Consider the following 18659-nt stretch of genomic DNA (forward strand, 5'->3'; position numbering starts at 1 on the left):
GCTTCATTTATCTTAGTAACAGAAATTCTACCAATTCCAGAATCATTTGAGCTATAATTCTAGATAAAAGTAAACTCCATCGGGCAGCTGGCCTCAGAATTACTCCTCTAGGGGAGCTGAATCACACCCTCCTCCTGACACCAGCCGAGGTCAGCGCCACTAAGGGGTGGGAACTTGGAACTGAGAGGGTGGGATGGAAAATGATGCTCGGAGTCCTGGTTTGGGGCTGGGAGGGGTGGTGGAGAGGGGAGACTAAGCATTTTTCAAATTCTGCTGAGGTTCCACCAATCCTTCCCCATGGGAGAGAGAAATGAAGGGAGGAAATGACCTTGCATCGCTCACCTAACACATCACCAGCACCAAGACAGGCCCTTTGCCTAACTGTCTCACCAAGTGCCACAAGCCCCCTGCAAGGCAGCACTGCTGTACCCATTTCACAGCGGAGAAAACCGAGGCCAAGTGTTTGCAAGAGGTCACACAGCTGTTCAGTGGCAGGACAGAGGCCCACCACCGTGTCCTTAGACTCTTCCTCTTTCTCATTCCTGTAGTGCCTGGCTCCCTGCTCAGGCCCAAATCCAGGAAGGAAAAGGACGGAGTTTGCACTCTCTGCTGTCCTGGAACTTTTGACCTGGAGACTCGGGAGACCTTTCCCCACAGAAATAACCAACCAGCTGACAAAGAAAGTTGGATCATTCCTGACATTTAAGGGTGCTGAAAGAATTGGAGCAGAAGTATGAGAGCAGCACACAGGGCAATGGGCCCCAGTCCCACGTGGAGGCCAGACCGGAAGAAAGGCAGGCCTTGTCCAAGACCACCTGGAAGATGCTGGCAGGTGGGGACAAGGGTAAGGGAGGGCAGAAAGGTTCAAACTTCCTGTGAGGAAGCCTGCGGTCTGCGATTGCAGGGAGCAGGAGAGGTAATACCCCAATGTGGCTCAGAAGTCAAGTCTCAATCTGCAAGCAGCGTTACCCTGGAATCCAGGTAGAGAAGACTTCATTTTCCTCAAACATCAGCGGGACACAGATGAAGACGATGCGGCTCAGAAGAGAGAGAGACAGCTTTAAGGAGGATAGAGTGGAGTCTGTGACCAAGCCGCGTACCTGAATTTGTCTGTCTGTCTGCAACCTATAAAAATTCCACCTAATATCTGTGCAGTGCTTTTTAATTTTTAATTTAATTTTATTCCTTTATTGTCTAAAGTTTTATGTAAGTCTCCTTTTCCCCCAACTGATCCCCCGCCACGTGTAGCGCTTTAAATAGACGATGCTTTCATAGGCAGACACATTACATTTAACCCCCACAATGTTCCCCTTAAGAAGGAATTTTATTTCTACTTTACATTTGTAAGAATTAAGTCAGGAAAGGTCAAACTGGCAGACTTTAATCAGTGAAAATTTAATCATGTGAAATTAGGCAAAAGCTAGAACTCAAATTTTGAGCCTAAGGCCTTTTCCCACTGATCACAATGGCCTCTTATGAGCAGCATCAACCCATCCATGGGAAATTGTCCAGCTCTCCCGAGTCTGTCCCTTTCTGTGGCCACAGCCATCCCTTGAGGTGTGGCCTCATCACTTTGTGGGCATCCCTGCAATAATGTGCCTCCACTATGGCCAGGTCAACCGTCTAAAAACGCTGCTGCTGTACCCACTCCACTCTACTCAGAAGGACCCGCTGCTCGGCGGTCCTTCCCTCGCCCTGGCACTAAGGACCCCACTGCTGCCTGCCTGGCCTGCCCCCTCTGCTTTGCACTAGACCCTGGGCAGCAGGAGCAGTGTCTCTGCTGTGCCCCATGGGAGTGCAGTTACCAGGGACATGCATTTATACGTGAGCCTCAACAACAGGAGCGCAGCCAGAGAGAGAGAGAGAGAGAGAGAGAGAGAGAGAGAGAGAGAGAGAGAGAGAGAGGGGGACAGAAGACCCAAGTCAGCGAGTGCATGGGAGGTGGGCTGTCGCCGCCCACACACTTCAGTGTGGGCATCCCTCACGCTGACATCGTTTTTGGTTCTCGCTGAACACACTTTTTAAATAGCACCCCCCTAAACTCAAGTCAACAACGGAAACTGAGCTCTGTTGGGCAGAAGCCTAGACACGCTGGTTTCCTGAGCCTGCCGCCGGGACCCTCAGGAGATCCGAGGTCCTGCGCATGGTTCCTGTCAGGCACTGGTCCGAGACCCGGCTCGAGCCGGAGATACGACCTCCCTGTGTGCAGCTCACCTCAGTTCAGTGAGAGGTGTTTACCCAAAAGAATTGAAATCATCACCTCAAAGAAATACACTCCCATGTCCACTGCAGCACTAGTCACAGCGGCCTCAGTGTCCATCAGCGATGACTGGACAGAGAAAGTTGTCTATACATGCAATGGAATATTCAGCTTTAAAAAGAAGGAAATTCTGCCATAATTGACAGCCTGGATGAAACTTAAGGACCCTATGCTAAGTGAAATAAGCCAGTCACAAAAGGAAAATTACTACAAGATTCTGTTTGAGAAATCTAAAATAGTCAAATTCACAGAACCGGAGAGTGGATCGGTGGCTGCCAGGGCCTCTGGGGCCAGAGTACTGGGGAGTGACCAGCAACAGGAATAAAATTTCAATTATACAAGAAAACCAGTCCTAGCGACTTGCGGTAGATGCTGTCCTATCACACATCCTGCACACTAAAGCTGTGAGACAGCAGATCTCATGTTGTGTTCGTATCACAAAATAAAACTAAAAAGACACGTGAAGGTGTGGGTCAGAAAAGTCTGGAAAACGAGTGCAGAGCCCTGAAGAGGGAATGAGCGCGGCGTCTGGCCTGCATGGCTGGGGGGCAGACGGGCGTGAGGGGCGTGGGGAGGGCTGGCTGGGGGTGGCTGCCGGGAGCACTGAGTTCCAGCCCAGAGCTGACACGGCCTCCGACCTGCTTGGTGCTTTTCAGCATCCCTGGCTGCTGGGAGGAGGACCACCGGGGATGCCGATGAGAACAGTCCGATTTCATGTTAATTAGGGCCCAGAAACCCGGTCCGCCCAGAGGCCAGTGGCTCCCGGGCAGCTCCACACGAGAGCGAGGGTTGAAATGCCAGACTCCTAGGGAACCGGGCGTGCTTGTGGGAGATGACTTGTTGTTTGTTAGGCTCCCTCGCTGAAACATCTTCTTAAGTGACTGCTTTTCTGTTCTCCATTTTCATTTCCCTTTAGTGACTTTGTTAATAGCTGATCTTTCTGCCTGCCGTTTCACACGGGACAGGCACGGCCGGTCTGCTGGGAAGTCGGACACCCTCCCTGGCTCGCATGCCCGAGGCGCTGTGCACATCCCCGCAAGGCACAGAGCAAAGGAGGCCACTTACCTCGCCGCAAAGTATGAGGACTGGAGCCAGCGGAGCTGTGCGCGGGGCTGACAGAGAGCTGATGGGAGCCGGCAGGGGGCTGCCCCTGCCCCTGCCCCTGGCTTTGGCCACTGGCCACCTGAATGCTGTTTCTTCCCGGCGCCAGCGTGGGCACAGCTGTAGCTGCAGAGTCCTTGGGCTTGGGAGGACTGAGGGGAGTAGAAGTCCAGTTAGATGGCAGGTAGGCAGGCCCGGCCAGAAAAGCTAAGCACACTGAACACAATGAAGTTAAATAGTTCGCCCTGTCCTAGAGAGCTAGCATTTACTGGGTGCCACACAGGACTCACTGCATCAGACTGTCTTCAACGCTGTGCCACTCAAACATCAAGAGAGAGACCATTTCACAGCAACCAGGACATTTCAAGTTCCTGAACTGGGCAATATTTAAAAATGTGGAAGGCTTTCGGACTTCAAAATAATGCAATTTTGACACACGTTATACAAAATGAAGCAAAAGCTATGGCCAAGCACTAAAGCTCTGGAATATAAAGTGCTCAGCTGCCATCACTGGTGTGGCCTCAGGAAAGAGGAACTCTGAGAAGCGAAGTGACTGGTGGCAGTGGGTGGAAATCAGAACTCAGGCTCTCGATGTCCTGGCTTAGAACCTCTCCACGCTAAATTTTACAGCTACATTTTGTCAAGGTCACCAAAGAGGGAAACGTACACACAATCTCTAAAACACAGGGGTGGCCCTAGCTGGTTTGGCTCAGTGGATAGAGCGTCGGCCTGTGGACTGAAGGGTCCCAGGTTCGATTCCAGTCAAGGGCAAGTACCTTGGTTGCGGGCACATCCCCAGTGGGAGATGTGCAGGAGGCAGCTGATCAATGTTCCTCTCTCATCGATGTTTCTAACTCTATCTATCCCTCTCCCTTCTTCTCTGTAAAAAATCAATAAAATATATTTTAATAAAATAAAATAAAATACAGGGGCGAAAGAGCAAACTGATGGCTGACATTCCACCTGTCCTGCTGTAGTGAGGACTCATTATTGTCTTAAATAACATATTTAGCCTTGATTAGACCAATGGAATGCTACGGTAAGCAAAAATGTGTGAGTTCACTAATACTATTTTCTCAAACAAAAATAACTAAACCAAAACAAATACATGTAAGGAGTGGCAATGACTGACAAGCCAACATGGAGCCCTCGGAAGTTGAAGGTATTTATTTTTAACCAAAAAGCGAACTTCCCTGAGTTACGCCAGCAGAAGGGATTCGGGAACGCTCAGAGCTTTGTGGCCAGCTCTGAGGCGTTGGGAGCTTATCTCTGATGCAGCATCAGGCATCACCAGGCACGCCCTCCAAAGATAATGTGAGCGTTCTTCCACACAAATCCATCTCCGTGTGGGGAGACTGCCCTGTGGCTACACAGGCCGTCCTTGTTTTATGCATTTATTTTCCTTTTTATATGACCGTTTGGTGCTTTACAGGCAGCCAAAGTAGAGCAAATGGTGAGAGTCAGCACACCGCTCAGCTTTTATAGCTGCTGCCAGCCTGCACCACCTGAGATGCCACCCGAGTGGTCATCTGCCCAGGTCAGTGTGAAGAACTAAATTCATGCACGTTAAACAAAAGGCGTTTTTCCTTGGAGCTGCTATACATGTATAGTCCACTCCAGGTGACGGAGCAGAAAGTAAAGCAACAGAAAAGCCTTTTCAGAAAATCTATCCTCATATTTCATACCTTATACTCATGTATCAACTCCCTACAAGACAGAAAGCTAGGGAGTCACCTGGTGTGCCTGGTACAGCGCTGGCATATACTGCTCAGTACTCAGGTGTTCAGTAAATTTGACTGGATGGGGGGATGGTGGGATGGGGGGATGGATGGACGCACCAGGAATATTATAACCTTACCTGCTACATCGAAACGTTTACTACTAGCATATTGGATGGCAATAAGCAAATGGTACGCAAACACTGAGTCCACATCAAACAGGGAAAGGAGGTTTATAACATTGCTCGACACCTCCTGGTTTCCAGCTCCCAGCACTGAAGCAGTTCAGTAAAGAATGCAAACAAATGCGCATTCTTTGGAAAACAGGAAAGGAAGCAAGCAATTTAGTCTTTTTCTCCATCCAATGCTCACCAGAGGATGAAGGCAAATATGTTTTCCTGCATGCCAGGTGACTCTCAGGGCGTGGGCGCTGTGCCTACAGGCCAGCACCGGCAGGAAGGCGAGGGCGCCCAGCACCCACTGCCAGCAAAAGCCAGCCCCCTTACCTGCTGTCGCCTGGGCTCGGCCCCTGCTCCAGTGCGCACGCAGAGGAGGGAACAGGCCCACCCCCTGCGCTGCTTTCAGCCCTAGAGCTCTGGGAAGGGGGCTCTGGGCCCGCAGGAGCCAAGGTGCTGCCATCTGTGGGCGGGAGTGGCGGCTGGAAAGCAGGGGATACGTGCTTTCTATTTAGGGTGCCACCCCGCCGGTAGGCCTGGAAGTCCATAAGCTTCACACCAAAGCTACACAGAGAGAAGAAACAGTCAACACACCATGCGAGCCAATAACAGACACAGAAGCCCATTGGTCCACGCGTGTTAAAACCCACACGGTACAGCTACCCAAGTTGCCCAGCATGCAGTGAAGCAACAGGGACCAGGTGGATGGCCATCCCTAGTACCGAGGCAAGCAACTCGACTTGGCCTCTCCCCTGCGAGAGCCAATGGGCCTGGTACTGACCAGTGTCCTTCTCAATTGCGCAGGAGCAGCTGGCACACGCAGGCAGACCGCAGCGTGAGTGCGTGACATCACGTGAACCTGTTTAAGTCCACGTTATCACACACAAGCGCATGGTCTCAAATCTGTGTGTGGGAGTCCTACCAGGGCCTCTTCAGCCCTGGGCAGAGGCAGGGGTGTGAGCAAGAGCAACTGAAAGCATAGGGCTGGGAAGCTGCTTGGGGGCTGGACCTGGGGACTAGAGGACAGGGCAGAGGAAGGCTCACTTCCCTCAAGCCCACTGTGTATAAACTTCAAAACTTCTTTGTTTTTAGTTCAAAATATAAGAAGATTTATGGCTCCCTGGGCATGTGTTTCTGGTGGGAGCCTCCCCAGGCAGATGCCAGAGAACTGCTTACTGTGTGCTAACTAGAACCCTAGTTTAAGGAACATTCTGTAACTTAAATACATGAAGGCAGATCTGCTATGGCCGCTTGTCTATGGCCGCTTGTCATCAGGAAGCATTGCCACCGTGTGAAGGGAAAACTTCTGCACAGCAAACGTGGCTTCAGAGAGACAGAAGAGGAAAGCATTTTCCTTTGCAATGGGTTAAAAAAACCAGAACAAAAAGACAAACCTCACTCTAAGACTGGGCAACTAAAATAAGAGCTTGTGTTTTAATGCAATGACTTTGGGTGACTGTACCACCTGCACGCAAACAGGCACGCCCTGAGCAGCGCCCTGCCACCCAGCCCTGCTGTGGGCACAGCGCCTTCCCTCGCAGCCCTCCGCGACCTGAGAGCCCTCCACCTGAGCCGGGAGCCTCTACGGAGACATGCGGCACCCACTAAGTTCAACACAGACCCTTCTCTTCCAGAATCAGCCAGGCTGAGGCTTCTCAGCTGAGCATCAGATTCAGTGCTGGCTTCCACCAAGGGCCCGAGTTATGCCAAAAATATGCCTCTTTTAAACAATCACACAACTCACCGTTGCGTGGTGGGTTGTTCTCATGCCCACTCTTGGACGTAAGTCCATAATGTATAACTTTTTTCTTATTCCCTCCACCCCCCAGTCAAGTACATTTAGGTGACGTGTACGATGCCAGTGCACCATGGGGGTGACCGAGCAGCAGGTAAGCGTGAATGCCCACAGCACATGTGGCCTGAGAAGCTGGGCACTGACTTTCTGGCCAGAGCAAGGTTTGCAATGAACTAGAGCTGAGTGCCGAAACTATCTGGGCTCTAGCAGGCCTGGGCCGCACAGGCCTCCGAGGCAGTACTGCTGCCGAGGGTTTAACGACGCCGGTTTGAAGTGATTGCTCTCACACACCTCTCCTTCTTCACCAAGTCCCCTTCCATCACCGCCATGCTGGCAGGTCGCTTCCTCTCCAGGGTCCCCGAGTCAGAGTCATTTCCAGTGTGGGATGAGTGGTTGGAGTTGGGGGGGGCAACAGGTACGAATGCTTCTGATACATTAAATTCCACCTCTGCAGGAAGAGAAAGGCACAGTGAACATGAGACGCAGAGGCGGGGGGGTGGGGCTGTAAGACACCCCTGGAACGGGAACTTCCTCTTCATCCGTGAGACTCACTGCTTCCTAAGCAGAAGCCCACACTCTCCTCTTCTACAGGATGCTGATTACCAGGGAGGCAGGACGGGACCGGATGGGGGCACGACTCAGAACATGTACACGACTCTGCTGTCTTTTTGTAAACAAACACACAAATACAAAAAAGGGGCATGGATAACTTATTTGAATAATGAAGTATGATATTATTCAGTCTGACATAAAATGGAAATAAAAGGCAATGTGAACTCCATACTGTCTATAGCAGCTTTCACATGCCTCTTTTTTTCCAAGATCTGGGGCAGAATGCCAAGCGGAACCTCAGTTCTCGAACTTAATCCATTCCAGGAGGCTGCTCGAACACTGAAGCATTTTTCCCTTAGAAATAATGTAAATTGGTTAATCCATTCCAAATGATTCCCCGTTTTAACCCTTCTTACATACAGTGTCTGTCTAATGTACTGTTTAATCTATAAACACTTTAAAAACAAAAAGGAAATGAAATGTAAGTAAAAAATGAAAATTTAGTAAGAAGCAGTAACAAATGCAAAACCACATAAAAATATTCACAGCACAATTTCCTGAGATGTTAACTGTACTGACTCATGCTCACGCATTCTCTCCGTTTATTGCCTGAGAGATGCGTGACTGATCATACAGGCATCAGCACGAACAGGTTGTCGGTTGAGAAGGGGACTGTTTCAGATGGGAGACACTGAGAATCGAGGTGTAACTGCATTCATTCATTCATTCCTACATTTCCTGAGCAACCTCCCGGCATGAGGTGTGGGTTCTGAAGAAGACCGGTGAAGAAGAGATGAGCGTGGCCCTGGCATCATGGAACTGACACTCCAGGGGGCCTGACATCAGGGCTGCTCTGGCAAAGTAGGGATGGGAGGTCCAGACGTGGACCAATCTTCCAACACTTGCCCAGCCAGTACCCTCAAAGGGGCCATGGAGTCTAAGATCCCAAGACTGCAATGCAGGCAGTTTACAAACTGATTGCCTATAGCAGGGGTGGGGAATGTCTGGCCCATGACAGTATAAGGCCCAAGAAATCATTTGGTCTGGCCCTGTCAAGGCATTAGGGGTGAGTAATTAAATGTTAGACCAAATATAGCAGGCTAATTTTTAAGTTGATAACTTTGTATGGCCCGCAAATCTATATTATATATGTGTGTGTGTGTGTGTGTGTGTATGTGTATATATACACACACACACACATATATGGCTAATATGCAAAGTGTCCCCACAGGAGTTCTATCGCTCGCTATGATGTGTGCTGACCACTAGGGGGTGACATGGAATGAAAGAAGGCCCTGGCTGGCAACCGGAAGGCCCCGATCGGCCCTGATCACCGGCCAGGCCTAGGGACCCTACCTGTGCATGAATTTTGTGCACCAGGCCTCTAGTGATGTTATAAATATCCAAATGGCCCTTGGCAGAGAAAGGTTCCCCACGCCTGGTCTAGAGGATGAAATCCAAATCCTGACAGCCAGCTCAGAATGGGCCCAGCCAACCTTTCCCTGCTTGCTTTCCACTCTGCACAAAGCCAACCATCTGCCTAGAGAAACAAAAAGCCTGCCTCCAGAGGAAACTCCTGCCTGTTCAGTGCTGCCTCTTCTATCACGCAATCCGACTTCCTTTCCCAACCTCTGAGTCTGTCAAATCGCTGTTCACCCACCTACCCTTCTAATTTGCCATGTATTATAATTTCTCTGTTTACGTGGCCTCTTGCAGTGGTCCGAGTTCCTCCAGGGAAGACAGCAAGTCTTACCAGCACACATATGGCACCTAGTGGGTATTCAGTATATGCTGAAAATGAATGGTTGGTGTTAAGTGAAACACAAAATAATGGGGTCACCATGATGTCAAAATACAAATGCAAAGCAACAGTCTGGAAAGAAACATGAAAAAGAGACACCTATTATGCCATCACAAAGGATTATTGATGCATTTGCCCTTGAAAAAGACTTTCACACTGTTACACTATTACTGCGTTGCTCTGGCAGCCAGTGAAGCTGCAAAGCTAATTACCTCCAGGGAAGAACCAGTCGGCGTGCTGAATGATGGGTTCGATGACCGCGACCACATGCACGGAGGTGGCGGCTGCCATCTCAGCCAGCGTCCTGCAAGGAAGTGCACAGAGTTCACACGCTTCCCTGGGCAGCCTATCATTTCCCTGGTCTGGCTCAGAGCCATCCCATAACTTTCAAAGGTTGAGATATTTGAGAATAATGCAAACGTTAAGTCCACAAGGCCCGGGCTATGTGCGTGTGGGTCACCCCGATCAGTCTGCCCTGAGATTGTCACACTGCCAGGGAGCCTGTGATGGCTGTACTCAATGCTGGGCTGACACTGGCTGGGACAGGGCTGTGCTTCCCACGGGGACGGTGTTACCCATGGTAGTGACTGCTGAGACCCAACATCACACGCAACAATTTCACCTACGACAGAAGCAAGGACGTGGACTGTGACAGCGTCCCTCTGTCATGTCAGAAAACGTGAGCCCCCATTTACATGTATTGTGAAGGCTGTCATATATATGAACAGGTCCCAGGATGCATGTTCACAAACTGAAAGTGCCTGGAAAGGGATCAGAAGAGCTTAAGTGAGAATAGTTACCCCGCTACCCAGCATGCTCCAGTCTGGGGTCAGAACGCCATGAAAGCAAACAGGGTGCAAAGGCCCAGTGGCCATTGAGGCCTACCACGCGGCAGCGCTTCACCTCGTTTAACTCCATCTTTCAACATGTTGCATTACATCGTATTAATTTATTTTATCAAAGACGCTATATTCCCAAGAAGCTGGGTCCCGGTCTGGCCGCCCCAAACCTATCTCCTCTATTATCACTCTGACCTTCCTTCCCTGTAGGAAGAGTACTTTCACCCCAATTTCCAACCAACCCAAAGTTCTAGCTCCTTTCAAATCCAGCTTCAAAGGCGAGCTCCACCTGCTGGTCCCCCGCCCATCTAGATTCGGGTCGCTTGGGCCTCGAGGGGAGCTGCTGTCTGTCTACTGACTCACAGGACCTTTCCGATATTCTGGCTATTTCTGGAGGAACTCCTGCCTACTTTGTGAATTACCATGTGCTTAGGAGCTTTCTGACATACAGAAGTTTCTAGCTATTATAGAGCCAAATCCATCAATTTTTAAATTTGTTTCTTGCACTGCTTTTATGTTTGGAAAATTCTTCTCTTATCTCAAAAGCTAAAAAATATTTACCTTTATGGCATCACTTTTTATATTTAACTCCTTGGCCTACCTGGATGTATCTGCTATAAGATATGATGTATGCAGTTAACTTTATATTTCTACTTGTCTTTCACTTCACTGTATATCAGGTCTTTGTAAATAATCTTACAAGTACTTTCTGAAACAAGATTGGGCGCACACGAGTAAATAAATGAATGAGAGGTAGAAAGGCTTTGATTCAGAAAGCCACGGCACTTTCTAATGCAAACTTGAACCACTTGTGATTTTACGCAGCTGAGCAGCAGTGATGGGAGGCAGAGAAGGGAGGTGGAGCTGAGGGACACAGACTGTAGCCAGCATCTTGGCTCTACCATTTCCCTGCTGTGCAACCTTAAGCAAAGTGCTTGTCTTCTCTAAGCTTCAGACTCATCTGCAAGAACAACGACAACAGTGCCCACTCCACAGGTTACTTGTGAGGATTGAACGAGACCATCGTAATGCCACCATCAGAGTAAATGCCACTGCTAGTGGTTTCCCCGGAGCTTTCTAACCGATCTCCCTGACCACTCCCCCATTCCATCTATGCTTCTCAACGCCAACAAAGCCACCTTCTAAATGCAATCTGCCCTGCGTCATTCCTCTGCTTAGAAAGGTGGATGAACACCCTCACGGCATGACTCATAGAAGAAGTTTCAAACACCTCAGCAAGATACGCGAGGCCTTTGGGACCTGGCTCTGGCTTCATTAACCTCAGTCAGTCACAGCCTCATGTCACCTGTGCTCATTAATAAGACCATGCAACACTCACCCCCCCCGCCCCCCCCCCATTAGAGATCTAGTGCTTTCATCCTGCAACACCTTAGCTCATTCAGGACCCACTGTAGGGAGCTATTTATCAAGGTTCAGCTCCAGGGCCACTTCCTGAGCAGAGCTCTCTCTGAACTCAGGCTGACCCGTGTCCCTTCAACAAGCACCAGTGCCATCAAACTTGGTAATGCCTGTGGTACCTGCACACAGGTGTGCAGGCAGAGCTGATCCCTGAGCCACTTATCTGTCCAGCTGCCTGAGGACGGGGCCCTCTAAGGACTGGGGCGTCTCCCACACCCTGTGTGGCCAGATCTGGGACAGGAACAGCTCACAGGAGGGTTTCGAGAATGTCAGCTCAAGGAAAGATCAACTTCAGAGCATGCCCAAGTGCTCCTTACACTGGAATGTGTATCCTGAGTCTACTCTTCAGTCAGGTGGAAAGCAGAAATGAACATAATCCGATATGGGGAAAGGTTACTTACCCTTCATTTCTGGCCCATAACAAGTTAGGGCCTAAGACAATGGCAATGTTGCTGGGAGTCATTTTGTTGATGTCACTGGTCTGAGCAAGCTTTGCGAGGAACTTGATTAAATACCTGTGGTACAAAAGATAAGGGGACAGCACCAACTCTGAAAAGGTTGCAGAAATAGCATCTTCCTGCCCACGCGCCCAGGCCCCGAGTGCTCAGGTGCGGCTAACTCAGACTCTAGCTCAGGTTAAACACTTTACAGATTTCCTGTGTTCCACGTTTCAGAGGACGGACACATTTAGGGCTTGGAAGTGGAAAACAGCTCAGAGGTCAACCTCAGTGATTCAACCTCTACTTGCTGTGTATTTCTAATCCATTTCTCCTTTAGGCGCTGTCTACTCTGCCCCGAGTAAGTTACAGTGGGAGTCACAGGGGCTCAATACACGAACACAGTAACAACAGACTCAGAAAAACAAAACAGGAGCACATACACACACAGGGAGACAGAAATGTGGGTGTGCTGCTTAAAGGGAACTGTGTGGAAATGCCTCATGCTGTAATTAGAAAAAATACCCAGTTTACTACATAAATGTATTCTCTCGCACTATAAAAAATGAAGAACCCAACTACGTATCAATAGAGGGCTAATAAAATACATAACAATAGATTCACACAGCAGAATACTATGCAGCCATGAAAAACGACCAGGTGCAGATGTGGAAAAATCCCCAAGATGCACAGTAAGCAAAAAGGGCAAGGGAGAAAATGGTATGTAGAGTATATGCTACCACTCGGTTTTGGAAAACAGTGGGGGCGGTGAGAGAAGGAAACATGTGCATGGATGCACGCATGTATCTGCTGACACAGGCACTGGCTCTGAGAGGCTCCAAGTGCTGTGTCTCAGGAGGGGAACGAGGTGGCTGAGGGACAGGAGCAAAGAGGACTTTTCACTGTACACTTTCTGAATTCTGAGCCATGGAAAGGTGCGCCCTATGCAAAAGACAACTGGTAAACATTATAAAGAGGAAAACAAAATGAAAGGCCAGATCCCAAAGTACCAAGCACCGGGACTGACTCGGAACCGGGCAAGAGCACCCGCAATGCCACGCTAGATGTGCCCGCGAGCCAGCGAGGGCCATCACAAGCACCGACCTTCTCCCAAGGCTGAGCCTCGGGTACGGAGAGGGTGTTTCCTTAGCTCAGCCACGGACCCCAGGACTGAGTAACACGTCAGGTAACGTGCCAGGCATTTCACCAGGAAAGTCTGTGCCATTTTGGACCCAGTCCCATTACAAAATATTCTTTGATTTTAAACAACTTCATTGCCAACGGCCACCCTTTTTCCTTCTCTCTCCCCTTCTTCGAAGCCACATTTTAAGTGAGATGGAAAATAGAGGTTAAACTCCAGAACTTTATCCTATGGTAAATTTTCTTAGAACCGGAGTTATTCCATAAAATAACATACAATGTCCATTTCTTGAAATTTTACTGAGGATGATTTATGCTCTATTTAAAACTATGTAGCATATATGGAAGATATTACGGAAAGTACAACTATTGATTAATTTTTACCTTTTATCTCCTAGGCAATTTAGACTTCAAATCCTACAGTCAACCGAACCTTCCACAAGACTTTTGTCCTCGGTGACTTGCGGGGTGAAATGACTGGGCAGCCTACCCATGAGCGCCGATGTGCTCCAGAAAGGCCACAATACTTGTAGGTTCCCTTCCTCCCAGCACCCCCAGGGGCCCCCCGCACTCTGGGTGTGCCAGCATGCTTGCATTAAACAGCCTCTCCGCTGGGATTAACAGATTCTCATGTCGAGTCACTGTAGTTTGGTGGCTTTATTTACAGAATGTCAATCATACATACCTAAAGTTAACGAAATTTTGTGGTGGCAACTTCTGACATGTTCGCCATAAATCTTGAAGTTTTTTGTCTTGATCCTGCACACTAAGAAAAAATGTTATCCATAACCACTTACGGAAAGTCATATAGTAACCCTGGCCATATGCTACAAACAGTGATGCCTCCATTGACGGAGAGCAAACAGATTTGGAGTCACATACCAGCAAACGACGGAACTGAGCAGTTCACTGACCTCACCAAGACTCAATCTCCTGATGCGCAAAGCTGAGTAAGGCTGGTCCTGCCGCGTGATGGGAGTTTCAGGGGTACAACCATGCGCATCCCCTAGACCAGTCAATGCCTGGCACACCGGAGACAGGGCACCACTGAGAACTCTCTAGAAAATGTGTCTGCCCACGCAGGGCGTCACGGAGCCCAGATCCCTTGTCCTACACGCGGTGCGGCACAGAGGAGCGGCCACACCCAGGCTGCAGCCCCATCGTGCCCTCCCAATCCCGCGCCAAGGCTCCAGGCAGCCAGCCCGCTTCTGCTCTGCAGGCTCAGTGTGCAAACTTTCAGACACAAAAGGGCCAGCCCGCAGCCCACAGGGCAGAGTCCACTCCGGCCACCAATGGGAGACAGTGTCCGAAGTTATCAATACGTGCTCCACCGCCGAGCCAGTCTGGAGAGTTATGGGCGGAGTTAAGTGAAGTTATACTCACGGCCAGGTGATGTGTCACTGGGGCGGACCGGGGGCCTGCACTGGTCATTCTCAGGCACAGAGCCCACACACCAAAGACAGACCCCTTTACAAGCACATTTCCTCACAGGGACGAGTGTGAGAGTCTCAGAACGGAGAACAGTCACGGTTTAGGGGGCCGGGCAGGTGACCCCGTAAAAGAAAGCCCAGAGCTCTCCCTGCCCGGCAGTGTCAGGCTCCATCACCCAGCCCCACAAACATGATGCTCACATCAGGCTGAGCCCCAGGCGGGCTCCAGGGAGACAACCACGACTAGGAACTTGCTCTGACTTTAAAATCGTCACCGTCTACAGGGACAAAGTCTCACTCCACAGAGACAGAGGGGAAAAGCTCCACGGCAAATCCCTGGTGAAAGTGACAAGGGACGGTCTCACATCCCTGAACTGTAACTGATCAGAGCAATGGCTTATTTCTAAGGGAGCGGGTGACAGTGTCTGAGGACGGGATAGAGGGGAAGTCTGTTCTCCTGCCCTCAGGGATGAGGAATTAGGCACCTTTAAGAGGGATGAGACTAGGAGGCAGGCTGGCCAGCAGTGAGAAGGCTCTAGGACAGGGGTCCTCAAACTTTTTAAACAGGGGGCCAGTTCACTGTCCCTCAGCCTGCTGGAGGGCCGGACTATAGTTTAAAAAAAAACCACCATGAACAAATTCCTATGCACACGGCACATATCTTATTTTGAAGTAAGAAAACAAAACGGGAACAAATACAATATTTGTATTTGCATGTGGCCCGCGGGCCGTAGTTTGAGGACCCCTGCTCTAGGACTTTTCAAACAATTCTGCTCTGCTTAAAACCAACTACTCCTCGACAGGTGATGCTGGGGATGGAGGGACGAGACAAAGATGGGAGCACGGTCTCTGTGTCACACAGGTCTGGGTCTGAACCCCAGCTCTGCCCACTACTTGCTACTGTTTGAGACTTCCTAAACTTCAATTTCCTCCTCTGTGAAACGAGCATGGTAACATCTGCTGTTAAGTTATTAGCTACGGATCACAGGAGGCGATCAGTACAGTACTCAGACATAGCACATGCCCAGGAAGCATGAACTTTTATGACCAATTATGTCCAATGTCAATGTGACATTATGCACAGCTGAGTTCCCATGCAGCTCAACAGGCACTGGCCGGTACAACATGTATCCCCAGTGACAGGACTTTCTTCAATATGAAAGGGGCTTTGACCAGACAACCCATAATGTGGGCCCCACTGTACGTCTTCATCCACTAAATGACACATTTACGTCAATGCCCAAGTGGCGACCTTCCCACATAAGAATCACAATATGCAGTATTTTCATCGTAACCTTCAGAACTGAGGCACAGCCTATTTAACAACTACGCTATGCCGAAACCGGTTTGGCTCAGTGGATAGAGCGTCGGCCTGCGGACTGAAGGGTCCCAGGTTCGATTCCGGTCAGGGGCATGTACCTGGGTTGCGGGCACATCCCCAGTGGGGGGTGTGCAGGAGGCAGCTGATCGATGTTTCTCTCTCATCGATGTTTCTAACTCTCTATCTCTCTCCCTTTCTCTCTGTAAAAAATCAATAAAATATATATTTAAAAAAAAACAACAACAAAAAAACAACAACTACACTATGGTGATGTTCTTTTCTCACCCAGGAGAGTAAGACAATTTACAAATGGGACACAACAGTGCTTCACTTCCTTTAACGTTTGAAACTCAGTGCTCTCCGAACTTACCTGGCAACTTGCGTCCATTCTTCATACAGCTGGAAGGTCATCAGCGGCTCGGGCAGCTCCCGCAGGTAGGATTTCAGAGCACCTGGAGGCAGGAGCACTCTCTTTGAGGATACAAAGGGGAGCTGGGCTCTCAGGACGTATTACTTTGCAAAATGAAATGATCTCAACTGTAATTTTCCAACTACGTAGAACAAATTATGACTTGGTGGGAACGGTTAAAGAATAAAATGCCCCTAAAACAATTTCTGTCCCTTGCCACATACAGGGTGGGGCAAAGTAGGTAGACAGTCGTTCATATGGAAAATAATACGATAATTAAGAAACATTATACAATAAACTGTGGTGTTTCGCACACTCACACCTGTAAACCTACTTTTGCCTCCCCTGTATATTGAGACCAATGAAAATCAACTCAGCTTCTGAGTCACCATGTTAACAGCACTTCCCCAGGCTGAGCACCAGGTGGAGGTGAGAGAAGGGGAGAAAATCCAAGCACGCCTCCAAAGACCTGGGTTATAAGCCACCTTCACCGTTACGTGATAACCAGGAAAAACCCCCACAGGAATACAAAAGGTGTGAGTGTGTATCTACTCTTTCCCTTTTGTAGCTTAAGCCTAGAAGGAGCCATTTCACTTAAAACAACAATCAACACTGATACCTGGGTGATCTGAGACTCACCCACCACTGGAGGGCACTCCTTGGAGCTCACCTGCTACAGCGTGGGGGTCTGAATAAAACTCATCCAGGTGAGAAGTAGAACAGTCTAAGGCAGCTTTCAGCTTCTTTAATCTGGAGGCCCCAGCCGCAATTCGGAAAAGGCCCTAAAGACAATGCAAAGCCATTAGCATCAAGTTCAAGTTGGGAGCCCGGCACTGAGCAGCAGTTAAGACCCTGATGGAGGACCTCCAGCCCCACGGCCAGCACATGTCGCCTGCAGGCAGGGTCACACTGCCCACCTAGTAGTCCTTGCCCTGCCCCATTGCTAAAATGCCGGTGCCCATTAGAAATCTATTTAAAAACAATGTACCATACTTCCACAAGGGTGACGCTATAGATTTTTTAAACTTAGAAATATTTTTTAAAATGGACGCCTCGGGAAAAATTGTAAGACTGAACTGCTAGCCTCTTGCACTGCCCTACATATACGTAAGAGAGGAAAACCCACAAACGGTCAACAAGTGAACTACGAAGACACTGGGCCGGGAACCTAGTCCAGGTTTCTCAGCCGCAGCGGCACTGACCTTTGGGCCAGAGGAGTCTGTGCTGTAGGCTGTCCTGTGCTTGTAGGATGGCTAGCAATGCCCTGGTCTCTACTCTCTGAAGACAGGCCCAACTCCCCTCACCCACCCCCCGACAAGTGCGTACCACACAAACCTAAGACTTGCTACACAAGCGGAAGCTCATGGAGCTCTGGTCCCTCAGTGGCCATGCCACTCATGCCCATGAAGCACGGCCAGAGTGCCCATGGAACTACCAGCGTGGGCTGCAGGGAGGGGCAGCACAGGGAGAAAAGTGGGGGCCCGCCCCGCTGCACATGCCGGCGGTGCAGCCTGGGGCCCGGCCGTGCCCTCACCTCCTCCTTCATGCCCGTCTCCAGCAGCAGCATCACACAGGCTTCGAGGGGCAGCGCGATCTCGCGGCCACTCCGCTTCAGGTGTTCCTCCAACGGCGTCCCGAAGGCTGGCTTCTCCGCCCACTTATCTAGAGCAGCAAACCGTCAGTAAGACCCGACAACCCTGCGGCATCAACGTGCTGCCCCCAGGCTACCACAGGACTGGACATGGCCAGTGTGACCTCGGACGCAGAACGAGGACGGGCAGTGCTTCCCACTGCTGACCGCAGGCCCACAGCAGCGAGGCTGGAAGCCGTGCTGACAGCACACAGGCAACCGTTTATTTTCAGGTCACAGGTTCTGCTTGGACCACAAAGAGTTAAGGCAGTGTGGCAGAAACACATCCAATAGCAGGAGAACAGAAACAAGACCCCAGGAAGGGCTGCAGTGAGCCAGGCGGGCAGCAAGGGGCTGGCCTAGCCTGCGGGATCTAGCGCTGCCTGAGGTGCGGAGGGAACCAGCTGGCAGAAACGCTCCAATGAGGAGCACTTAACACTTCCCAGCGACAGGAAGGGCTTCCGTCCTCCTCCCACCTCCTCCCATCATCAGTGGGCATTCGCCCTGCAGCCACTTTGCTGTTCGCATGTAGGATGGAACAGTGTGCTGTGTCCCTGGCGCTCACCCACATGTAAGAGCGGGTGCAGAGCCCACTGCCTGAGCCGCACATCGGGGAAGAAGTGAAAAACCC

The 18659-nt window shown here is 50.1% G+C and overlaps 1 protein-coding gene across 7 annotated transcripts in view; it reads right to left on the reverse strand.

The window, feature by feature from the left end:
* ARHGAP17 (Rho GTPase activating protein 17) overlaps positions 1-18659 on the reverse strand; it is an 84292-nt gene that overhangs the window by 9383 nt on the left and 56250 nt on the right. For 6 of the 7 annotated variants that reach the window (XR_009452460.1, XR_009452459.1, XM_059692126.1 and 3 more), the window contains exons 10-18: positions 17933-18060; positions 17069-17180; positions 16360-16441; positions 13924-14004; positions 12063-12176; positions 9616-9707; positions 7342-7498; positions 5586-5819; positions 3326-3513 (exon numbers count right to left, since the gene is read on the reverse strand). Coding sequence is in view for 5 of the 7 variants with exons in the window: in XM_059692126.1 (XP_059548109.1) it covers positions 3326-3513; positions 5586-5819; positions 7342-7498; positions 9616-9707; positions 12063-12176; positions 13924-14004; positions 16360-16441; positions 17069-17180; positions 17933-18060 (1188 nt within the window). In the remaining 2 variants the exon portion in view is untranslated. The remainder of the gene's footprint in view (positions 1-3325; positions 3514-5585; positions 5820-7341; positions 7499-9615; positions 9708-12062; positions 12177-13923; positions 14005-16359; positions 16442-17068; positions 17181-17932; positions 18061-18659) is intronic. The other variant, XM_059692131.1, reaches the window with a different exon arrangement.

Source organism: Myotis daubentonii, chromosome 4 (assembly GCF_963259705.1).
Source record: "Myotis daubentonii chromosome 4, mMyoDau2.1, whole genome shotgun sequence".
Classification (NCBI taxonomy): domain Eukaryota; kingdom Metazoa; phylum Chordata; class Mammalia; order Chiroptera; family Vespertilionidae; genus Myotis; species Myotis daubentonii.